Source organism: Neopsephotus bourkii, unplaced genomic scaffold, assembly GCF_033783945.1.
Source record: "Neopsephotus bourkii isolate Nb327-2 ecotype Australia unplaced genomic scaffold, CSIRO-AGI_Nbou_v1 NB_1763, whole genome shotgun sequence".
NCBI lineage: Eukaryota > Metazoa > Chordata > Aves > Psittaciformes > Psittacidae > Neopsephotus > Neopsephotus bourkii.
This window is the reverse complement of record NW_026902237.1, coordinates 99833-124599: the sequence shown is the minus strand read 5'-3', so window position 1 is coordinate 124599 and position 24767 is coordinate 99833. Positions and strand designations below refer to the sequence as shown.

General features: G+C 34.8%; 1 protein-coding gene across 1 annotated transcript in view; it reads left to right on the top strand.

Annotated features, from left to right (window-relative positions):
- Positions 1–24767, top strand: part of CFAP47 (cilia and flagella associated protein 47) — a 281878-nt gene that overhangs the window by 161007 nt on the left and 96104 nt on the right. Inside the window, exons 47-51 of the mRNA XM_061378057.1 lie at positions 3071–3267; positions 4546–4689; positions 5746–5919; positions 15262–15373; positions 22994–23131. Coding sequence (XP_061234041.1) covers positions 3071–3267; positions 4546–4689; positions 5746–5919; positions 15262–15373; positions 22994–23131 — 765 coding nt within the window. The remainder of the gene's footprint in view (positions 1–3070; positions 3268–4545; positions 4690–5745; positions 5920–15261; positions 15374–22993; positions 23132–24767) is intronic.

The following is a 24767-nucleotide window of genomic DNA, read 5'->3' as shown; positions in this document are numbered from 1 at the left end:
TCTCTTCTTTAAAAAAAAAAAAAAAAACAAACCAAAGAACAAAAACTTCTTTCTTTAGAGAATTCTATATTGTAAAAGAAAGGAATGTGTATTATCATGTACTACAGAAATCTGTAGCTAGCTCTTGTAATATCTTTTTTGGATCAAGCCTTTATTACTAATTTTGCATTAACTTACTATTTTGCAGTAAGTGGTATAAAAACTTGGGTTTTATTTTCTTAATATGTATTATGCATTCAGTGCACTCTTTTTATTAGTTCTCTGCTCTCTTCTCTTTAGGAAATATTGCTTAGTTTTCCTTCTTTATCCTCCATAACTTATTTCTGAAGATCATGTCTCAGCCACTTCCTTCTCCCAGTCATAAAGAACCATCTTTGAAATTTTTGATGTTTGTAAATTGGGGCATATGTTTTAGAGAGATCTTAGCTCTATGTTTGCTGTGATTTTAGATAAGGGTACTTTAAATTATTACACTACTATGTTTTTTTCACTGCAATAATTTATATTTTGTCAAACACTCTTCAGTAGGGGCTATGCATTGGATGACCTTAGTAAAGCTAAGGTGCTTGCTTTGTTTCTTAAGTAGTATTAAGCAAAATTTTACTTGTTTGCATTCCAATTGCCAATTGGCATAGTGACTGTTTAACCTGCTTGCTTTCAAAGTGCTTATGAGTATTCCTTACAAGTACTAAGAGGTGATGCATATTAAACAACAAACCCCAAAGAAATTATCTGTTGCTCTTTATTGTGGTGCCACATGGGTCTTTAGTGGTTTATGAATGTCTTTTAAATTACTGAAGCAATGGCAAACAATAATATGAATATGGAATGGGATGGGTAGGAAGACTCTTCTTGGTTTTAAGATATTTTTTTTATAGGAGGCATTTCAGTTTGAAAGTGTGCATTTCAAACATGGGTCCAATTTGGTGAAAGATTACCCTATTTATTAGTAATTACGATCTCCATTTAGTGTAAGAAAGTAAAACTCATGAAGAAATAATCTGGGGCTTCCAGTACATTGTATTGTCTGTCTTTAAAAATATGTTGAAAACATCTACTTTATATTGAAATGCAAGTATTTAAATGTGTACTTTAAATTTTAAGTAAATATTTTGTTTCAACATCCTAATATTATTATTTTAGAAAGATGAAATTAGGGACTGTATTAATAAACTGAAGAATAGAAAGAACAGTTTAATTCCTTGCAAAACTGACAAACTGAAGTCACTTTTGTGGAAAATAGCCCATGGGGATAATAACTTAGTGGCAACATTAAAAAAGTTAAAAAAAAAAAAAAATTACCAGGCTGTTAATCTTGTCTTTAAAAGAAAATTAACTAATTTATTTTAGAGTGGGTTAAACCTGAGGTGCAATTTATAACTTTTGATAGCTTAGTAGCGTTGACAGATTAATAATTTCATTTATATGATTTGTCTCTTGCACTTGAGCTATTTTTGTGAAGAAAACTGAAGTAGTGATGACCTAAGGCAACAAGAAGGCTTCTATTTGGTGTTCATTTTCATAGAGGTGAGAACTGATACATGAGGAACACCTCTGTGAAACAGAATGAAGAAAATTGCAGGTGAAACCTTTCACTTGCATGTGAAAACTTGCACTTTCAAAAATCAGTAGTCATCATTGAAGATACTAGAATAGTTTGTGTCCAAGTGTCCTAAATATCATCAGAAAATAAGTTACATTAAAGAAGCTACATTAAATAAGCTACAGCAAGAATTTGTCAGGTTCTTTCCCCTCAGGGAGAAGCAATTTGTTTGGAGTTAAATGTGTAAGGTTCTTTTGTGTTGTTACATTGTCTCTCACCTTCCTCATTATCTTTTCAAACTTCACGGGCTGGTTTCTAAGCTTTGAAAACAGTGACAAGAAACAGTCTTTGTTACTTATAAATGTACAGTCAATGGAGTTCCTCATGTTTCTTGTGACTTTCCTTCTTCTTTAGAATGTGTCCCATCAGGACTAGTGAAGTGCTGAAAATACTGTGGAAGAGTCTGCTTCCTTCTGTAAGCAAGAGCAGAGGAGGAAGTCAGACGCAGACTTGTTAGGCCTGGCTGTGTCTAAAGATGGACAGAAAGAATTTGTATTACTTCTTCCTAACTCTAGAGATTACTGTGGGAAGTTTTTCCTATGTGCTGTGAATTGGCCAAATGGGACTTCCGATAATTCTGTTACAACTTGGACTTTCAGAAGCTCACACTTTCAATGCAAACTTGCGCATAGAATAATTCTAATGAGTAGCCTCATGAGTATTACTAAACAGAATTACAGCCATTGTTGGGGCTATTATTAGCCAAATACACTGTATTGTCTCTGATACGTTTCATGGTAATTGCTGACAAAATTACACTAACTACTGTATGAAAACTGGAGCAAGTCCAGAGGAAGGCCATGAGGACAAGGGGGCTGGAGCACTTCCCCTATGAAGACAGACTGAGAAAATTGAGGCTGCTCAGCCTGGAGAAGAGGTTACATGGAGAACTCATAGCAGTCTTGCAATATCTGTAAGGGGGCCTACAGGGATCTTGAAGAGAGACTCTTCCTCAGGGAATGTAGTGATAGGACAAGGGGTAACTTAAAAAGGGGAGACTTAGGTTAGGATAAGGAAGAAATTATTTACTGTGAGAGTGGAGATGTGCTGGAACAAGCTGCCCAAGGAAGCTGTGAATGCTCCACCTCTGGCAGTGTCTCTGCCCAGGACGCACGGGGTTGGAACTAGATGATCTTAAGGTCATTTCCAACCTAAACCATCAGAACTTTCTACAGAAGCATGTATGCTTTTTGTTTTTTACAAAAATTCACATGCAGTAGTCTTTTAAAAGCACTTCTGTCTGTGCTGTACTAAAACCAATAGAAAAGATTTTTTAGATGCTTATATATACCTTTTTTTAAAGAAAAATAAACAATTTGCTTATATGCTAACAGTTCTAAAATTCTATTGTTTGCTTTAAATTGTTGCATGTACTGCTGAGGAGCAGTACTTTCTCTAGATGCTGCTTGTGAATTCTGTCTTTCTGAAAAGCTTTACAACATTCCGATTTTGTGGTTTTGTTTTTAGATAGGAGTGATGCAGTCGACCTTCCTATAAAATTCAGTCCTCGGTATGCTGGTTGCTACCACTGTCAGATTCTTCTGAAGTCCTCCTCTGATGTTCGTGTTTATGAGATTGAATGTGTAGTGAATACAGACAATGCTGAAGCAGAGCTCGAATTTGTAACTCCAGCTTACCAAGCAGTGAATCAGGATATTCCAATTGTAAGTTCACTTTACTACTGGAAACTAAACTAAGATTCAAGATTTTAAAAAACTAGCCTCTGGATCAGTAATGTTAAGATTTACAGTTGTAAAATGCACAAATGCATGTAAATGCTGACTGGAGTATTATTACTTAATGTTCATATTGGGCATTATATAAAGCTTGATGGTAAAAATAGTTTATGGCAATTGTTAAAGTTTTATGTTATTTTTATGGGCTTATTTCTAATGTTTCACTTCTGTCCTGAGAATTGTTAATCTGCTAATAATGTTATCACATTGAAAGTGAAAAATTAGTTTAATCTAGGGAATAAATGTCTTCTTTATGGAAAAAAAAAAAAAAGAGAGTTTGAGAACCAAAATAGAAGAACTGGATTGCATGCAATTTTTAAAATATGACAAGTATAAGCTATATATCATATATAGCTTTATCATATCTATTTTTTATATGAAACCCTTGACAAATGAAAAGTAAGACCATGTAGTGAAGATACAGTGTAGTCTGGAATATCATCCCCCTTTAGAAAATGATGCTCAAATTTCAGAGAACTTCTCCAACTTAAACAAAAAAAAGGAAGAAAAAAAACCCCCAAACAACCTTAATCTATGAAAGGGTAGAGAATCTTCCACAGTTAAAAATGATGTAATATTTCCTGAGATTTGAACTATGGTTCCTCTCTCCCACCTTTTAAAACAGTAGATTAGCAAAGGCTGATGACCTGTCAGTTTTTAAATGGGTCAGGCTGGTTTTCAAATTGGTAAGGTTGTTCCTGATATTGTGAAGAAGAAAAAGAGAAAAAAAAAACCCCACAAACATAATCTTTTGTTGCCTTTCTTTATCTTTCTTTTTTTTTTTCTTCAGGATGAGGATAGCAGCTAATTACTTTTTCCCCTACAAGAAATGATGTCATTGTTATTACAGAATTGAAGACCACAGTGATGGAATTGTTTTGAAAAACTGGGGCACATTCCAAACAGGCATTTGTGGTCAAATTCTAGGAAGTTTACCTCTTATCAACTAAGAATTAAGCATTAATCTTAGATATACAATACTGCAGGTGTCATGCACTGCTATGAAGTGCCACGAGGTAGCTCTGATGACCTCAGGTGGTGTTTTTTAGTTTCTGAGATTAAGATAGCTGAGCTTGGAAGACTTTCAGAGAAGGTAAAGAGCAATGAGTACTGTGCTCTGATTTGGTGATAACTGCAAGTAAAAGCTGAAATGCATGGTAAGAGCTTTAAATGCGTAATATAATATACTTCTTCACTTGATTTCAGAGTAACTTGTCCAGTCAGGACTGGAAACTTGAAGCAGTTTTGGAAGGACAAGGATTTTATGGACCTCCTCTAATACATGTGGGTCTGCATGAAACAGCTTTGTATCCTCTCACGTTCAAGCCTATTGTTGAGTGTGTTATAATGGTAAGAAGGAAATTAGTTTCAATTTTTTGAAAGGATGCTTCTGTCAATGAAATTTACATCAGTGTCCAATTTATGAAAATGCTTAGGCAGTTGCTACTATTAAGCATCTATTTGAGAATCAGAAATTGACAGATTGCTACTAGCTGAAGTAAAAAAAATAAAGAGCTAACTTTGCAAAGCTTAAGATTAGGAATGATGGATTTCCCCGCCACCCTTTATAATTTCTTCCTTTATCTGTTTTTCTATCAAACCCTCCATTTTAATGAAAGAATTTACTCTGTACTTTGATCATAAAAATATACATTGTGTTAATCTGAATGTAAATGCATATGTTAAATTATATTTACTTACCTAAGTAATAAAGTAATAATCTTGAATATTTCTCATTGCATGTATACATCACAAGTGAATTTATGTGATGGCTATTTTGTTTCATAAAATATTTTCTGTTATGTTAAGCCACTGCTTAGCAGCTGCTTTTACCATCAGAATAATCACTAGTCTAAATACTAAAATGAACGGAGCAAAACCTAGGACAGCTTTAGCAAGGAGCAGTGTACAATTTTTTTGCCTGAATATTAGCATGCATTTCCAACCAAATATAATGTGCTTTAGGAAACCAGTGTTATAAAACTATTAAAAGCACAAAGCCTTGAATCCTCTGATGACAAATAATCATGAAGAACATTTCATTTCAAGGACAGATGGAAATGGTTGAGCAAAGTTCTATTTTATATGAGGGATAAGTACGCATGAGAACATATTTTCTTGGATAATTGTCTTCAAGGAAGAAGCCAAGAAGTATAAAATATGGAAATATGAAGGCTTTGTATTGTTAATTTTCATAATTAAAAAAACCCTGCCACATTTGTTTATTTAGTTTTCTTCTCTGTTCAACAGCAGAGTTTGCTTAAGAACTACAAAAGTCAATAGGAACACTTTCTTGTAAGCATGCTTTGTTATCTGGATTTAAGATTAACAAACTAATGGAGTTGATTTGCCAGCCAAAGCAGAATTTTATAATACTGATTTTTTTTCTTCTTTTTTTTATCATAGGGAAGGCTTATTTTGCGAAATAGCAGAGCTGGCACTGAAACCATCTTTAACCTTAAGGGAATAGGGAAGAAACCTCTGTCACAGGGTTGTGTTGTGATGGATTGCCAAGTGAGAAATGTCATTCAAAAAATCTTATGGGTACCCAATTATACCAAGCACAAGTTAATATACAAGGTAAATTTTTGCTATTTTTTCTATCCAAGAACCAGTGAATTATGTATTACAGTAGCAAATATTATTGGAAATGCAGATATACTATTAAAATTCATGTATCTGTGAGATATATAAAACAATTGCTTACAGTACATGTATATGTTTACAGTCAGGATATCTGTGAAATAGTGTATGATTTTACTGTATGTTCCATGGAAAAAGCTTTCTTGGATTTTTAGGACGGTTCCTAAGGAGACAAAGCTTTGCTCATTCTCTAGTCTTTCCTCCCTTCCTCCTCCACTGGTTTGAAACAGTGGCCAAATCCATCAGTTTTGAAATCAGAAGTGGCTTGAGAATTACAGAGTTTCTGAAATCTTCATAAAACATTAGTATATTACAGGAAAAGAGCAAAAAAAAATAAATATCCTACTAAGGGAAAGATTGCAGAATGAGCTTACTGATTCTAATGGTCTTACGGTCTGGACAGTCAGTCATTGCAGTAATTACTGTTAGTGTCTTTTGCCCAGTTGTTGTTTCACAGATGTTGGAGGAAGTTGGGAATACTGTGTTTGTTTCCTGATGGGAAAGAAATTTCAGAGGAAATAACAAACTGGAGTTGTTGAAAGGCAATGGATCAGGTGCTGAGGTATTTGTGACTTCAGTGAATGTAAGATAAATTCTTAGAAAATACAACTTTCTTGGTTTCTCTGCTCAGGAAGATTTTTTCCTATTAAATGTAATCTTTATTTTTCATTGGTTTGTAACTGTATTTACACAAACACATTCTCTTATTAGAAATACTGTTGGATTATTGTAACTGCAGGATTTTTCTACCATTTATCTTGCCTCAATGTTTAATTTGAAAGTGGTAAAAATATTTCAGTAGTATTCTTCACCTTCCTTATCTATGTGTAGGATCTTATGTCATATGTCAACAGATGAAGAATGTACATTGGGGCAAATAAGATGACTTCTGCTTTTTTTTCAGCTGCAGAGAAGGTTCCTGAGTAAGAACATCTTGGACCTTACTCAACAAAAGCTATATTTGTGACTCTATTATGGCACTTAAATATAGAGTAGATAGCTTCTAGATACTATGACTGCAATACCATTTGCTAGGAGGTAAAACCTGACTAGCTAACTAGTGTGCTCATGAAATGAGTGACCTTTTGTTTCTGCCTTGGAGCCAGTAGCGCGAAATGCTGCTTTACTGAAAAAAGGCAGATACTGATGGAGAGTAGCCTCACCTTATTTTATAAAGAGAGATCAGTGTGTACCAATAGCACTCTTCTGTTGGTTAATGAGAACTCATGGCAGTGTGAAATCCTTCCTTAAGCTCTTGCTAGTCTCTAATTTTTCATTATTACAGGAGGATTTACATTTGATAAACTTTGTCTGTTATAAAAAGGTTCAGCTTCATGTTCCTAGTTTTTGACTCGTTATCAAGCCTGCCAAAGAAAGTAGGAAATGTATTCCAAAGTAGGAGATTGGGCATCACCAGTTTTGACATTTTTGTTTTCAACATTCTTAGCTTTTTACATGTGAATGCATTTGTTTCTAATGTTTATAGCTTTAGCTCTGAAAGAAGTGAATGTTTTTGAAAGTTGTCGAGAGCTATCCCCTCTGCTTTCCCACTGAGTGCAAACTCAGTATTATTTGTACCAATTAAAGTGAAAGACATTGAAATAGCAAAATTAAAAAAGAATACATTATTATTTGTATATTTTTTCAGAAACATTGTTAACTTACATCAGTTTTAACTATTCCAGAATGAGCTGGGTGTAGCTGAACTTTGATCTCATTGAGGGTGTTCTCTGAATACAAAAACCTGGGGTTTGGGTGTTTTTAATTTATTCTGCTTCGTGTTTTGGTGGTTTGTTTTGCCTTTAATTTTATGTTTTCCTCTGTAAAGTACTGCTTGCCAGTCTATCTGTGTGTGTTCTTTTTGCTCTGGGATTTTTGTGAGAGAAGTAGTAGGGCCAGCTGTTTCATGCTTGTGCACATATAATAATAATCATTGTGAATAATGTATTTTCTCTATGCTAGGATTTTACCTGGAAGCTGTTGTAGAGCAGTTATTGAAGCAAGGTTGGCTGGAATTGTTTAAAAAAAGCATTACTAAAAAACCTACCAGTGTCTGAAAACTGTGTCCTCAACGATATTAATTCCTTCTAGCACTCTCTGTCCAATGTCCTGTAGTCTTGTGCTATTGTAGTAAGTGAAGACCATTTGCTCACTTTTAGTTCCCAAATGATTAGTTATTAAATGAAGTTTTAATAAATACAGTATATGATATCTGGTGTCTGGATATTTGGAGAAAGGGGAAAACCTCTTCTAAGAGGGAACTGTAACCAACAACCTTGTTAGAAATGCAAAATAGACTTTATTTACTCAGAAGTGTATAGTAGAAAGGGCAACAGGAAAAATAATTGATACTAATTTTGTTCATTCCATGCTGCCTGTTGCATGGTGATTTTGTCTTTGTCGGTGTTTCTCTTGGGGGCCATGGCTTACAGACCAACTCCTTCTCCTTTATAATCCAGCATCTTTGAAATTTTACGATATTGTCTTTTAGCTAAACTGATGGTTAGGTAGAGGAAATCTTGTTAGCTTTGGTGGAAACAGAACAAAGATAATAAAAAAAGTAATAGCTTGAGAAATGGTTTTGGTGGGAATTTTTGTAACTTTGTTGGCTAATGAATGTCTTCACCGTTGAATTGGTTGGTTGATTTGTGCTGTACATTCTCCATTGATGGAGTGTATTTGTTATGCAAGTTAACTTCTCATAGGCACACTGGAACATACATGATATTTTCTGGAAAAAAAAGGAGCGTGTAATTTACTGAAGTAATAAGGCTCAGCTTATATCTAGAATGATATAAGATGTGTCAGTAGCTGATGAGCATAATAATTTACAGGCTTGTCCATAAACAATTTACTGCACAATGACTACCTAGCAATAAGTAATTTAGCTGCATTAATACTTGGGTAATTTTGCCTTTGAGGTGTAAATTTGGCTTCACTGTTCAATTTAATAACTGAATATATTAAACTATAAAATGAATAAAACCTAATTTCATTAAAAAAATAATTGCATTGTATATATGCTACTCTGCTTCTCAGTATTCACTGTATTTGTCTAATAGCCTCAACCAAAATAAGAGTACTACTGAAAAACTGACTGTTTATAATGGAAGTTAAGTCTGGGAGGAGAAAGAGGGAAATCTTTCCTTTCTTCCATTAAGAAAACCCTCTTCCCTCTGAAAAGCTCTCTTTTCCCATTTCAAACATATACGGAGTGTTCTTGTCTGGAGAATCAATTTTTGTATGTGTGGTTGTATGTGCAACCATTAATATCTATCAAAAAGACTTGGGGAGAAAAGTGCCTTTGGAATTCAGTGGAGGTCATGCATATGACTCCATCAGTCTACCTTTAAAAATGCCAAGCAAAACACTTTCCATGCCCACAAAGCTTTCTATGATTAAAAAAACAATTTCCATAAATTCCCTTGAAAAATGTGAATGTTTTTATGAACTATTTTCTACTGATTGATGTGTAAACCTCAGGGAAATACTGCCACTGTGCTCTTCATGGCTGTTCTAGGGGATATTACAACAAATGGTCTTTCTTGTGATTAACTTACTCCTGGGTCTGAGAAAACATCACAACAGAATTCATAACGAATTGTGCACATATAACACAGGCAGAGAACACATCCTTCTCTAGTGCTGAATTTATATAAGCTTAGTGACTACAACATAAGTGGATTTTAGTGGCTGTAAAATTAGATTCAAATCATCCTACAAGAGTAGGACACGTAAAGTATTTCTATGAAAATCCAGTCTGTCAGTCTCATAACAAAATTTTTTATAGTATTTTCTTTTGGGATTTTATATAAAACTTTGTCAGATGGATAAATAATTGTCTTGTGTGCTGATGGTTGCTACTAATGACACCTTTGATAGTAACTTTAGCTATAAATGTGCCTAATTCTTGCAAGGCTTGGTTTTGCAGTAAAAATATAAAATATAAGTGTTTTTCTCAGTGCTGTTCAAAATAGACATCATTAAAGTAAACTCTCCAGAGAAATCTCAAGGCTCAATTAAATTACCTTTTGGGTATTAGGTTGTACAAGCTATTTGTAATTTCCAAAAGTATTGTAGAATAAGTATATAATCAAGAAATATAAAATCGCTTGTTCCTCAATGCATTTCTGTATCAGTGCTCTCTCAGTTCTCTATGTAACCATTTTATATTTTTACAATGTCAATGAAAGAATGACATGAAGGTTGAGTATTTGTGAGGTTTCCTGGGAATAAATTCCATGCAACTCAATAACCTGATTGCTGAAGGTCATATAACCTTATCAAGATTGCATTCTTTAACAACAGGTAAATCTGTGTATTCCATAATCTTCCTATCTGTCCTCACAGTTTCAGTCTTTTTTGTTTCCACATTGTCTGCCAGATAGGTTAGTGGTCTTGTCAGGTGGACTGACTGGTTTATGACTCTGGATTGTGTAGCACTCTTCATTACGTAGAAATGCAGGTTGCGAGTAACAGGTAGGAAATATCGGGGGGGGGGGGGGGTCATATTCAGTGCAATGCAAAGATGTTTTATTTCAGTGGAGTGACATTGCAGGAATTAAATTAATTCCTAATAACTCAGGAACTTGCAAAGTATGTACTGAAAGAAGGATGAGGGAAAGTAATGGGAGTTTCACTAGAAACATATGTCATTGTTGACAGCACTGAAAATATCTGAGTGTGGGATCGTTCAGTGACTCTTACAGACCCTGTTCTGGCCTAGTGCCAAGGAACATTTACGCTGTAGTAAGCAGAGTCTGTCAATATTTTTAAACAGACTTGAGAAACAATTTTCAAATGGTAATACTGAACATATTACTAACTTTGTATGCAAAGAGACAGTGTATATATTTAATTAAGTTCTGTACATCTGTTCACTACTTTAGCGTGAAGTATCAGTTGCCATTCTTGAAGTTATGCTTATTTAGTTATTCAACTCTGAGGGAAAAAAAATTACTATAATTTTTTAGTAATCCCTTTTCCATTCCTTTTCATATTAAATAGCCATATCACTAGTCTGAAGAATGAGTTTTCAATCCTCTGACTGATAAATTATTTTAAAACTGTGACATTTCATAAAACTGCTCCATTTATACTTTTTGGCTGTGTGTGTATAATGACTTGAAGTATAAGACAATGGAGAATACCACAATTTAAAAATTAAATCATTGGAGATGGATTAAATTGAGAAAATTTTCTGTAGGGTCAAATTTATAAATTTAATATTAATTTACATTTGGTTTCGTTGTGTTATTCTACAGTTCTTATTTTCTGAGTGATAGTGCAAGGATGTAACAACCTTCGTACAATTCCATCCTAAAAAGGAGCTTAATTTTTTGGTATTGGATGGGTATAGAACACAAGATATCCTTTGTCCTGTGCCATGGTTGTCATGTGAGCATCTGTCCCCAGAACACTGCCAGAACATATGCATCAGTAGCATATGAGTTCTTACCCTCTTCTAGTGTAGAACCATTGCTAAATGCTACAGTTTCACTATTTTTCTCTAGCCTGCTCATATCTATCGGGATACCTTTGAGACAAGGTTTTTGTCTTTCAGGTTTGCTTTGATCATTCCTAAATTACAAACAGTTCAAGTTTTATGACTGCTGTAGGAAAGGTGATAGCAGACTGAGGCAGCAGCAGTTACGTATAATTTTTAACATGGATTTATAGTGGCCAGAAAAATAATGAAATTACTATTTCTTTGACACACTTTAGAACCCTACTCTAATATTAATAACCTTCTTGTCTCACAAAAGCAATGGGATTTCTGATACCCAGCAGTTCTTACTGTGATCCTAAGCCTATTTCTATTTTCACTTCAGAAACACACTTTAGTCTGTCCATTAGTTTTTATTTATACTGGAGTCTAACAGCAGAACACAATAGAGTGAAAATCTGTTTGTTAAAGTTGTTTCCTTTTAAGCTTAAGTATATGTCACTAGAGCTAGAAAACAGAAAAAATTGCTATTTTCACTATTTTGACCTTATTTCTTAAATATGTGTATTTATTAAGATCTGTTTCACAAAACCCAATTAAATATATTTCAGTTAAACTAGAGAAGGGTGAGGACATAGTGTCAGTGATGGCACAAGTCTTTGTTGTGTATTAGAAGCTGGAGTTTCAGGATTTTCAGTCAGGGAAAGTCAATAGGAAGAATGATACAGAAGCAATGCATGTGCAGTCATGGGGGTTTGTTCATATTTGGGTTTGTAAATTTTGCAAAATCATGAACAGGACTATGGGTTTCTCTTGGCACAAATGTTTAGATAGTAACATAGATTAGTTGATTCAGCATTGAGTTATATTAATGTTTAAATTAAAACAAAAATAGGCATTCAGATTTAAGGTTTTCAGCTGAAACTTGAGCTCATAAGGGAAGCCTTCAGTACTCAGTTGTGTTTCATATCCAGGTTTCATAATCTGTTTTTTTCTTAGAACTAATTGCTTTACAGCATAAATAGTATCTGTGAAAATGTGTATAATAAAGATATTAAATACAGTACTGCTGATAGATGTTTTATTTCTGAATTCACTAGGAAGTTTTCAATTTCAGATGTGCTCATTTTTGTATTTTAATTTCCTATTTTATGTATTGTGAAAACAGAATTCCAACTCTTTGGCTTGCATAGCTTTAAACAGTCTTCTTAAAATCTTCCTAAAAACTTAAAGAACTAAAGTTTGTGTCCTTGCTGGAGAGGATAGGAGAAGGAGTGTGTACAGTAATTTACCTTGCAGTCCCAGTTCTCTGGTCATTTACACTTGGGGCATTTTGAAGTATACCACAGCTGTCTTTCTGCCCTTGAAGGGACAACTACATGAAATGGTCATGTGCACGCAGATTTCATTTTGGCATGCAGCCATGAAGCAGTATGTAGGATATCCTTGTGGGTGAGGACAATAATAGCTTTAGGAAGAGTGTGGGAAATGTGTCAGAAGGCAGACTGACATGAAAAAGGCTATTTAGGATTTTAAAATTCCGGGATTGGGCTGTGTAGCAAATTAGAAGCATGTGTGTTTACAGAGAAGTGTGATTATAACTGAACTAGTGGAAACATTGTTAAAACAAAACGTTATCAGGAAGACCAAATTTTAGACACAAGGGAGTAAAAAGAATGCTCTTGGATACTGAAGCAGTGTCCATATATGTATGTAACATGACTTCCTTGCTTACAGTCAGTTTTTTCCTGTTTGGTTATACAATCACTTTCTTAAAATTAAGAATTTTAAAATAATTTAGCTTCTGTTAATTCAATCCTCTCTTTGGAAAGGTATCCAAAACTTCTCTTGATTGGCTGAATGCAGCGTTCCTTTCACTTTGACCTTTTTGGTAGAAACTAGTCTGATATATCCAGCCTGTGACAGAAACTGTATTACCCTACTTTCTGCATTTTATTCAAAGTAATCACACCTATCCTACTTCTGCTTCTATGCTACTTTTTTGCTAAAATCTTGTTTTAATTGATCTTATTTCTATTCCTAAGAATTTGCTGTCAGTTCTGTTATCCTATCCTTGCTTTTAGGTACATAGCCTTTGCTTTTGTAGACTTTACTAACTTTATTGTAAACTGAAATAGAGTAGTCCATAAATGTAGGGTCAAGTGTAATTTACTGATTATCTTGTATAAAATGAAATTTGCTCATCTTCAGTGTGTAACAGCCCCTACCTTCCTCTTTGCTGTTAATAGTTAAAGACTTTTTTCCCCAATTATTTTCTTTTTTCCTTCAACAAGGCCTTCCAGGATTCTCTTATTGGCCTGTTCTTTTGTTGTTGTTGTTGTTTGTTTTTTGGGGTGGGTTTTTTTTTTTGTGTGGATTTTTTTTTATTTATTTTGGTTTTGTGTGTATTTTTTTTCTTTGACAATTAGTCCATTTTCCTATTATTTTCAGTTTTCGACTTCTAATATTTGTCTTAAAATGCAGATTTACTGGGGAAGAGGAAGATTGTTACCTTATAGGTTTTTATTCTTTTACTTGGAATAGGAGTTCCAGGTTGTACTAGCACTTGAACAAATGATTACATTAACACAAATACCCAAGACAGGACAAACATTATAGGCAATGATTTGGTGTAATTGAAGACAAGATAATCTTAGAATTTTATTTTTGTTTTCCCCAGAAAATACAAACATAACTTATTTACTAAAAACATAAAGGTAACTTTTGAGAGGAAGAAAATGGTGCGTGTACCTAATTCTTTTACTATTGTAAAAGAGATGGAAAATAGATGAGTAGATGAGCTGAAAAAAAAAAAAAGTCATTAGGGAGCTTTTCCAACTTGTGATTTCACTTCAAAATTTCCCTGAACAACACAGATACAATTTTATTATTTAAGGTAATAAGAAATTCCCACATGCTACAGTATTACATGATATCCTGAAAACATTTTTTATAAGGATTGCATGCCTCAGTGTAAAATCATCACCTGTCACCTTATGTCCTCTGCAGAAACTGCAGTGTCAGTTTAAAATGCTGTCATTCAGCAGCTGTTTGCTTCATGAAATGGCAGAGGTAACAGAAGAGAGGGTGTGAACAGAGCTGTTCATGCAGTCTGCCTGGTGGCTTTCTGCACATCCGGTGACTCAAGCAGATAATCATTAGTTGATACTGCCTCAGAATTTAATGTCTCTTATGTGAGCAGCTGATCATAGTCTGTCTGCGGCAAACTTATACAGGTGATGAAGAAACAAGATGCAATTCAAAAATACTCTCAGCCTCTATTCCTACAATCAGCTTTACAGTTTACAAAATCTAAAACTCAACATATGAAAATTGTATCAGTCTTTTCATTGATCATATAGTTACTATGTATGCCATTGCATACATGTCATTTAAAAAATATAACAAAAAGCATGGTTTATTATAATTTGAGGTATAGCAATTGATGTTAAAATGACACTTCAGATTTTGCTTTGCTCTTCTTAGGTAGATCATTACCATTAAGCCTCTTTCTTATACTTCTACAGAAAATGTATGTAAAATACTAAGAGCCTGTCTGTGCAAATCTATACATATGTAAGTAGTTTCACGGTCTATGTAAGATACTTATGTGGAGCAAGGGCTTCAAAAGCTGTACTTGATATGATCTGTATATACCAGCACTACTCTTACACTATGTATTCTTTTCATGTGCACAAAGGTTACAACTTAACAATAGCATATTTCATATTCTATTTCTCAAAACAAGTAGAGTGGATATTGTGTCTATAGTGTTCTTGCAAATGTAACTTGCTTTTGATTACTTTTGATTCTTTATGAATTTTCTTCTTCAGGTATTTTCAGATCTTTCAATAGTGAGTGGTGCATCTGTTATTACGGTACAGCCAGGTGACAAAGTTGCTTATACTTTGACTGTGTCTCCATGGAAACGAGGAGTCTTTCAAGGTACAATATAGAACGCAAATATATAAAATATCCCTGTAAATTAGCAGATTAAACCTGCTTATATTTAGTGATTGCATTTCTGTTCAACATGACCTTTCTTCTAGAATAAGGCTATAATTGCTGTTAAAACTAGCTTTTAATATGGTTTTTTTTTTTTTTTTAAAGGTCTATTACTCCTAAATATGTGGTTAGGTCCTTCAAAAATGCTGGCATCTGTGCAAATTTATGCATTAAATTAGTTCCATGAAATTTGATTTAATAACGATTTTGAATTATCACCAGGTTCTTGGCTTTAAATTTATTTTTCCAAACCCTGTTGAATAGCTGTAGTTACCTTAATGCTTCCAGAATCAAAGGTTTAAAGACAGAATTTGATTCTTCCCCTTGACTAAAGTTCAACCCGTTAGCCACAAGGCAAGCTTCACCTAGTACAACAAGAAAACTTCAATGCCTTCTCGCTAGATTTGTATCCCTGAGAAAAAAAATCCCTTTCTACGAATAAGAAGAGTCAGCTTTCAATGAAACTTGTGACCATCAAGAGTCTTCACCAGGAGGTACTGAAGATATACTATAATTTAACTTAACGCCTTTTTTTTTTTCCGACTTTAAAGATTTAGGAATATTCTCCTGGTTTAGAAAATCCCCAGTTCTTTTATATATGCTGAAAGTTTCAGTAGAAGAGGTTCCAAGGGATCTATCATACAGCAAATTAATACCAGGTGGAGATGGCATTTTCAGATTGACATCTCCTATGTTCTGTCATTCACCTAAATTCTATTATAATGGTTTCCATTATGTTTAAAATTACTACATCTTCACTGAGTGAGAAAACGAGAGAACAGTCTCTCTAACCTGACAGAAAAGTTATTGGTTCAAAAGGTGGGAAACGATGTATGCTCTTTTTTTTTCCTTTCCCAGAAAACAGTTCATTTATTTTGTGCTTTAAAATAACTTCATAGAAGTCTGAAGTTATCCTTTGAAAAGAGACAGGGCTCAGTTATCTACCATCCACTTCCTGGCCTAGTGCTTGCTTTAATCACTACCTTAGGAAATTATGTTCCTTCTTCCTCTGCAGTAGGGACAGTTTTGGTTGCATCACAGAGATCTGTGCATATTCTCTAATCATTCAGCTGCTGCACTAGAAAGAGGGGTGGAGGAAAGAAAAGCCACTGTCACAGTCTGAAGGACAGCTGATTTCGCTGTCTGATGTTAACTGATACAAACCTAACTATAAGGTGTCATAGCTAAGGAACTGCTTACTTTGTGGATTCAAGTCTGCTTCATAATGTGCAAGGCTGGGAAGTAATATGTGTACCCCAAAGAATTTTCAGCTTCTGGAAAACTTTAACGTCAAAGCTGAGATACATATGCATTTTTGGCACTTTCAGGATTGTTCAGCAGCCAGCCTGAAGCTTGAGGATCACAGATTAGATGTAGGTGATTCAAATGGGAATTAATTAGAACTCGGAACTCATAGTCCTTTCTAGGTCAAGATACTAGAGATAAGGTATAATTTAAACCCCTGAAAAGAAAGGTACTCTTTATTCAGTTTGGTGAATTTGTTCAGAGGGAAGTAAATGACCCATGGGGACACGATGTTGACTAATTGAAAACAGAAAGCAGTGTTCAAAAGCTGTCCACTGAGTGAATAAATCTTATCCTGTGTGGAAAAAAGAACAACTATTTGGATACCTATTGGACGTCTGTGTCATAGTGCTACTGGATGATTTAAATTTAAAACTCCTTAACTTGTAAGTACAAAACTTTGTAGCCTTGGTGTTTTAGTACTATTTTTGTTATATTAGAATAAACTCATAAAAGTACTTTCACCATATAAATTGCTGTACTGAGTAAATGGTCTCCATTTTTTCTTTACATTCAGAGTTCTTTTTGTTGCAAAATTATATGGCTGCAAAAAAAATTTTTTTTTTTTTTTGCTTTCCTTCTTGCTATTTTATGATTGCTAAGCTGAAAACGGGTCCAGTTCTTTTCAAAAGTCTATTTGGAAGCATTCCAACAGAGGGCTAATATTATATGCTTCAGCTGGTTTGTAGCTTATGACAGCTATAACGTAGAAATAATAGTTAATAAATATCTCACACAAGATTCTGGCACTAGATAAAATTCCTTAGCAATCTATTTTCTAAATAATAGAGCAATTTTCCTTAGGTTTGATAAAGCATCTTGTACTTATTACTTTATCTTTTATCAAACTCACTTCTGCATTCCACACAATAGACCAGAATTTTTCCAGAATAGAAAAAAGCTCTTAATGCTTGAACATTTCCTGTGCAAAAAATACATAATTGTTATAGTCAGTGTTCTTTCATCCATAATTTTTTTCTGAATTTTGGAAATAAGCTTTCTAATTTTATATATCATCTTTCAATTACATTTTTAACTGTTTCTGTATGAAGTAAGCAGCAGGATTTTTTGCTACTTGGAACTTTTCCTTACATTGAGAAAAAAAGGCAGTATATTGCATGCCATGGCCTGTCAGGCTGTAGCTGTGGGCCAGTTTTATTGAGATGGTGAAGATTATGCCAATACATTCTGGCCTGCAGATGATGATTAAACTTGCTTGCTTAACAGTTTTTTCTGTTCAACAGTTGTGTGAAAACTGATTTAAAAAAAAAAAAGCGACACAAAAAATACCAACAAAAAGTTCCATTTCTTTCTTTGGCAGATTTCTGCAAATTCTACTTATTGCTCTAATTTCAATATGATCATAAAATCATATGTGGGAGGAATACGTAGCTTCTTGTAACTATGGCTGTATTTCCAGGACCTGTCCATACCTTTGCTATAAGCATTTTTCAACTGCAACACCATAACAAATCTAATCTAATTCATCTGTAGCGAAGACAAAGCTAGAAGGATCTTCTGGTTGCTTGTTTTTCATGAACGGCTATGGCATACCTCCACTGCTGGGCCACTGGAGTTCACAGAAGGAGGGCTTGTCTATTCATACATGGCATTGCCTGGCAAGATATTCCACAGCATACCCTTTCCATCCAGTGCATCATAGTGCAGTTGCATACTTCTGTATTCTTTCATCTCATGGTTTCATTGTCATATTAAGAACAGACAGTGAGAATTATAAATAAATAAAAAATTCACCTTTTGATTAAATGCTGAGAAAGTTGGGGCTGTTCAGCCTGGAGAAGGCTGCATGAAGACCTCCTAGCAGCCTTCCAGTATCTGAAGGGGGCCTATAGGGATGCTGGGGAGGGACTATACATTAGGGACTGTAGTGATAGGATGAGGGGTAACAAGTTAAAACTTAAACAGGGGAAGTTTAGATTGAATATAAGGAGGAAATTATTTCCTGTAAGGGTGGTGAGGCACTGGAATAGGTTGCCCAGGGAGGTTTTGAATGCTTCATCCCTGGCAGTGTTCAAGGCCAGGTTGGACGAGGCCTTGGGTGATATGGTCTAGTGTGAGGTGTCCCTGCCCATGGCAGGGGAGTTGGAACTTGATGATCTTAAGGTCCTTTCCAACCCTAACTATTCTATGATTCTATGCTACAAACCCATATATGAATAGTAGTTGCTAGCAGGATTTGCCACTTGCTCATTTCTCCTATGTGTAAGTCTTAGCAATTATTCTAATTCCTTTTCATTAAAGCAGGGAATAATTAATTTAAATGCAGTATAGCAACAAAAATTAGGATATGCAGAAACTTTAGAATTTACATTTATCTTCATAGAGGTTTTCCCATTCAAAATAGACATTATAAAGTAAATCTATTTTTTGTAAGTAGAAAAATTGCCAGATGAAAAATAGCTAGCATGAATTGCAGTCATATTTTTAATTTATAGGATCATAGAATTGTAGAAGAGTTAAGAGTTGGAAAGGACCTCAAGATCATCTAGTTCCAACCCTCCTGCCACAGGCACAGACACCTCACACTGAACCATGTCACCCAAAGCGTTGTCCAACCTGGCCTTGAACACCACCAGGGATGGAGCATTCACAGCTTCCCTGGGCATCCTATTCCAGTGCCTCATCACCCTAACAGGAAAGAACTTCTTCCTTATATCCACTCTAAACTTCCCCTGTTTAAGTTTTAACCGATTACCCCTTGTCCTATTAATACAGTCCTTAATGAATAGTCCCCCCCCAGCATCCCTATAGGCCCCCTTCAGATACTGGAAGGCTGCTATGAGGTCTTCATGCCAGGCACAGAGGTGGGACTGACTGGTCTGTAATAGCCTGGGTCATCCATTTTCCCCTTCTTGAAAATGGGGGTTATATTTCCCTTCTTCCAGTCATCGGGAACTTCACCTGCCTCCCTTGATTTTTCAAATATGATGGGCAGTGGATTAGCAACTTCATTTGCCAGCTCCTTCAGGACTTGCAAGTGGATTTCATCAGGTCCCATGGACTTGTGTATGTTCAGGTTCTTAAGATGGTCTTGAAACAGATCCTCTCGTGCAGTGGGCCCAAGGTCTTCATTCTCACAGTCCCTGTGTCTGCCTTCCAAGACTTGGATGGTGTGGTCAGAGCATTTGCCAGGAAAGACTGAGGCAAAGCAAACATTCAGAACCTCAGCCTTCTCCAAATTCTGTATAGCTAGTTCTCCTGATAGCTTCCTGAGGGGGCCCATGTTGTCCCTAGTCTGTCTTTCATTTGCAATGTAACCATAGAATCCTTTCCTGTTACTAGCCAAGTTTAATTTTATCTGGGCCTTGGCTTTCCTAACCTGGTCCCTAGCTTCCTGGACAACATCCCTGTATTCTTCCCAGGCTGCCTGTCCTTGCTTCCACCTTCTATAAGCCTCTTTTTTTTTTCATTCAAATTTACCTCAGCAGCTACTTATCCATCCAAGGAGGTCTCCTGGCCCTCCTGCTGCCTTTCCTTCTAGTTGGGATGCAACGCTCCTGAGCTTGTTGCAGGTGATCCTTGAACATAAACCAACAGTCTTGCACCCTCCTGCCCTCTAGGGCTATATCCCATGGAACCTTACTAAGCAGGTTCCTGAAGAACCTGAACTCAATGGTAGAGCTTTTCTGAGGCAGCAACTATGCATCTTTTTCATTGGTCAGAAAAAAAGAGGTAAACATAGAAACCCTCCTCCTGCTCCCAAGACCTATACTTATTCAGGTCATATTGGTATATTTAAACCACAAGCTCAACATTTCTGTATCTTTTCATATTGTGTGATGAATTCCATGGCTGCATAGCTTTCTGTTCTTGTTCTCAGTTAAAATATTGTGATATTTTGGGCTTTTATCATCTCTCTGCACCAGAAAATAATCAGGTACAAACCAGATCTTTGAAACAATCCATTAAAATTATACAGAAAAGAAAAAGTTGACTATTTCTTGCCTTTTTTTTAACTGGGTTTGGGGTTGAGGTATTGTACTGTATAGCCAATGAGTCAGTCTAACATGTGGTGTTGCATTTAAAATTTTATTGGGAAATAGAACAGCTTGCCTTCTTTTAAAGGGTTGCATCTTCTCTGAAACAATATAAAACAAGGCTTCAGTATTAATATGTGGACTGAAGTTGTATAAAATGTTTAAAGAGTGGACAGTAAATCTTCAGAGTTTGGTTTTTGACCAAGAAACATTTAAAGCAATGTTGTATCAGCAAAAAGAAAACCTGCACAGTTATGTAATTTTTATTTTTTTCAATATCATTCTAGGAATACTTGCATTGTTGCTTTGACAAGTTTAATGTTTTATATATTTTATATATATGCCAAAGGACAGCTGAGGAGTGGTGTTTTCTGACGTACTTAATGGTGGCATAATAGTGTGGCCAATTGAATCAGTGGGAATTATATCTTTGTGATGTTGTCAGCCATGATAATTTGACAAGTTATGTTGTATAACATATGACACACAAAAGCAACTAGATGTAAGAAAAAGATCCCCGAACATTGGGGACTGCTGTGCATGAACAAATTATAATTTATCAGTTGGTTTTCAATATCAATAAGGTAACATAAATTGCTGCTGGCATTACTGACAACAGTGTAAGCAACAGTGGATTCTACAGGATGGCAGTGCGTACACAGCAGAAAACCTAAAATTTCCTGTGTCAAAGCCTTTTCACAACATAGGAGCCAGTTCAGCAGAACCTTATGAAAAAAATGTAAACATGCTTATTTGTTATTTTAAATCTGTCATTTGATATAGTGGTGTTGCACCTGTCCAATTTATTTTTAATTGTCTCATATGGTGCTAGGGACTCTTTGTTACTCTTCATTGTATAAAACTCTTTTTCCCATCATGCTAAGCACCTTTTTATTGGAATTTTTTGTAGTCCATAATTTGAATAAATATACTTATGTGTCATCAGCTATCTTAATCTCCAGTAGCGGTCATTGGATTGCACCATTCACTCCTGAACCATGGGATCAGTCTACTTAGGAATACTTCCTACATTAATAATATTAATACACTTTTTTTGTTGTTGTTGTTATTTATGAAAGACAAGTTATGAATATTTTAAGACTGCGCAGATAAACTTAGTTTAAAAATGTATGCCATCTGTAGTAATCTCATTTTTTATTGAAGCATGACAGATTTAATTGGGTGCCTTGTGGAGATCTGAATACATTACATCAATCCACTTACCTTTATTGATCAAGATTTTAGCCTCGTTTTTATCAATTCTGTTTGTTTGAGATATGTTTTCCACAAAGTAGGAAAATTGAGTGTCAGCAATTGTAGGTCAATTCTTCACTGATTTCTTGATGGTGCTATTGTTGGATTATCAGCAAAGTGGTTTAGCAATTCAAGTAGTATTTTAGTTACCATATTTCTTCCACTAGCTCTTGAAATATTCTTGAGGATTAATAATTTACAGATTTGGAACTTTTTAAGCATTCCAAGATTTGCTGCACATAGAAATTCATTATTCAGAGTTCTTCAGCCAATTACTTTGGTGCTTTTGAGAGCATGTTTTGTGCAGAGCCAAAAAAGTTTTGTTTTACCATCCTTCTACTGACTGATGAAATAAAAATTTTAAAACTGTGAACACTTATGTCCTGTTCCTTTCTCTCACATGCATATATACACAGCGCAGTATTTTGAAATTGTCACTGGAAGCAAGAACTATAAGGAAAAATTACTTACATTTAAAAAGAAGCATAGCAAAATTTTTCATATAATTGTTGGCATCTTTCAAGTATATTGGTAGTTAGGGTAGTTTTAAAATTAATGAAGTCTTTCTCTTGCACTTTGCTTCTCTCTAATATTGTGCTGCAATAGACCAAGATTATAGGATTATATATTGAGACATAAAATCAGATTAATTAATAATCCTAAAATCCACTAGCCATCAAGCATGTCCTCTTACATTAATATTTATATACCTTGAACATTTTCCTCAGACTTTATTCCCATGAGCTGTAATAATACCATAACAGTTATATTTTTTTATTGTAGTTGCACAACGCTTTTGGAGAAAAAAATGGTTAATTTCCTTGGACTCAAGATGTATTTTTTTATTGCCATAAATCATATTTGCATGGCTAACACCTGGAGTGCAAGTTTTATTTCATTTTTTATTAGTTTTGAAGTGAGGAAATACTCATACTTGTCTGGCAGTGTGTTTTATGAAGCTAATGCCCTGCCTAATATAACACCTGCTATCTATTTGTTTTAGGTGTAATTTCATTTATTGCTGAAGTTGAAGACCAACAGCAGTCTCGACATAACAGCTCACCAGAGAAGACAGATGGGGAACAGGCCCTTCAGAAATTGTCAGCAGAGACACCACAAACTGTTGATGCAGCAAACATGGGTATGTTTGTTAGTATGGTTAAGTAAGTTCATTGTCTGTATAAATTCATATCATAATCTCTTTTTAAACTTAATGTGTCTTTAGTATGCCAGGTCACATGCCTGCAAACAGTATTAAGTCAAATGCTTCTTTCAGGCATATGTGAAACTTCTCCTTTTATGATTTCTGAAGATTTTTAATGAAATTTTAAGCTCAGTTTTTTTTTTAATTTATTTTTTTTTTTACAGTCACATCACTGAATTTCACTTCTTGTTGGAGAGGGGCAGCATTTATGAAATGCTTTCTTTTAAAAGTATCCAATAATATTAATAGTGCTGATGTCAAAGCAGGCTGTTTCTGACATTCATATTGCTTCACTTCATTGCACTGTAGAAAAAACTGTCTTTTAACTGTCAGTCATAGATAGTCCTTTGGTCAATTACAGTTATATCTAGGAGAAAATTCCAGAATACCCACTTAGATTCAGATTTTCACCTCCTAGTTTCTGCATAATTTTTGAGTTTTTAAGTGTTCCTGCGGAATATTTTTGTAATTACAAATGTGCACCACAAAGGTAAGGATTTTGTTTGGGTTTATTTGTTGGGGTTTTTTTACATTAATTTAGCCTTCTTTTTTTTTTTTTTTTTCTGTACATTTGCAAGTAAAGTTTTGACTATGGATTTAACTGTGCTTTTTATGCTTTTAATACCTAATTTGGAATGTATTTAAATTATCTATCATTATTATGTTACATGGCTAAAGCATATTTCTTGCATGAAAAGCTATCAAGGAAAGTTATTTTTAACCTGAAAAAGAAGTTGTTTTAATCAATATTTAGTTTTTAGGAAATGGAGAAGAGCTTGCAACTCGAGATCTTTTCGTTTTCTTTGTAACTATATTTTCGTTTTAACAGAATTTATCTAGTTTTAAAAGGAATTTTAAGGGTTTTAACAAAGATTAAATTAAGGTGATAGATGCAGGCAAAGGAGTAGATATAAGAGTTATCAGATTTCAAGATGTTAGGAGGAATTAATATAAAAAAAATCTAGGGTGATGCCAAGTACTCAGACATATCTCTACTGAATCTTCAATCTCTACTGAAAAACTGAATCATAGAATCATAGAATAGTTAGGGTTGGAAAGGACCTTAAGATCATAAAGTTCCAAGCCTCCAGCCATGGGCAGGGACACCTTGCACTAAACCATGTCAACCTGGCCTTGAACACTGCCAGAGATGAAGTATTCACAACCACCCTGGGCAACCCATTCCGGTGCCTCCCCACCCTAACAGGAAAGAACTTTTTCCTTATACCCAATCTAAACTTTCTCTGTTTAATTTTTAACCCATTACCCCTTGTCCTATCACTATAGTCCCTAATGAAGAGTCCATCACCAGCATCCTTATAGGCCCCCTTCAGATACTGGAAGGCTGCTATTAGGTCTTCATGCAGCCTTCTCTTCTCCAGGCTGAACAGCCCCAACTTGAATTGAAGACATTGTTCTTAGATAGAAAATCCAAGTTCACTGTTTGTTATTATTATTGATAAGCTTTTAGCTTAGTTTGATTCCCCGTTAACAATGTGAGACTGACAGATCTACTTATACATTTGGAATGTGTTTTTCAAATATGTTGCTGGGTGATTAGGAGCAGCAAGCT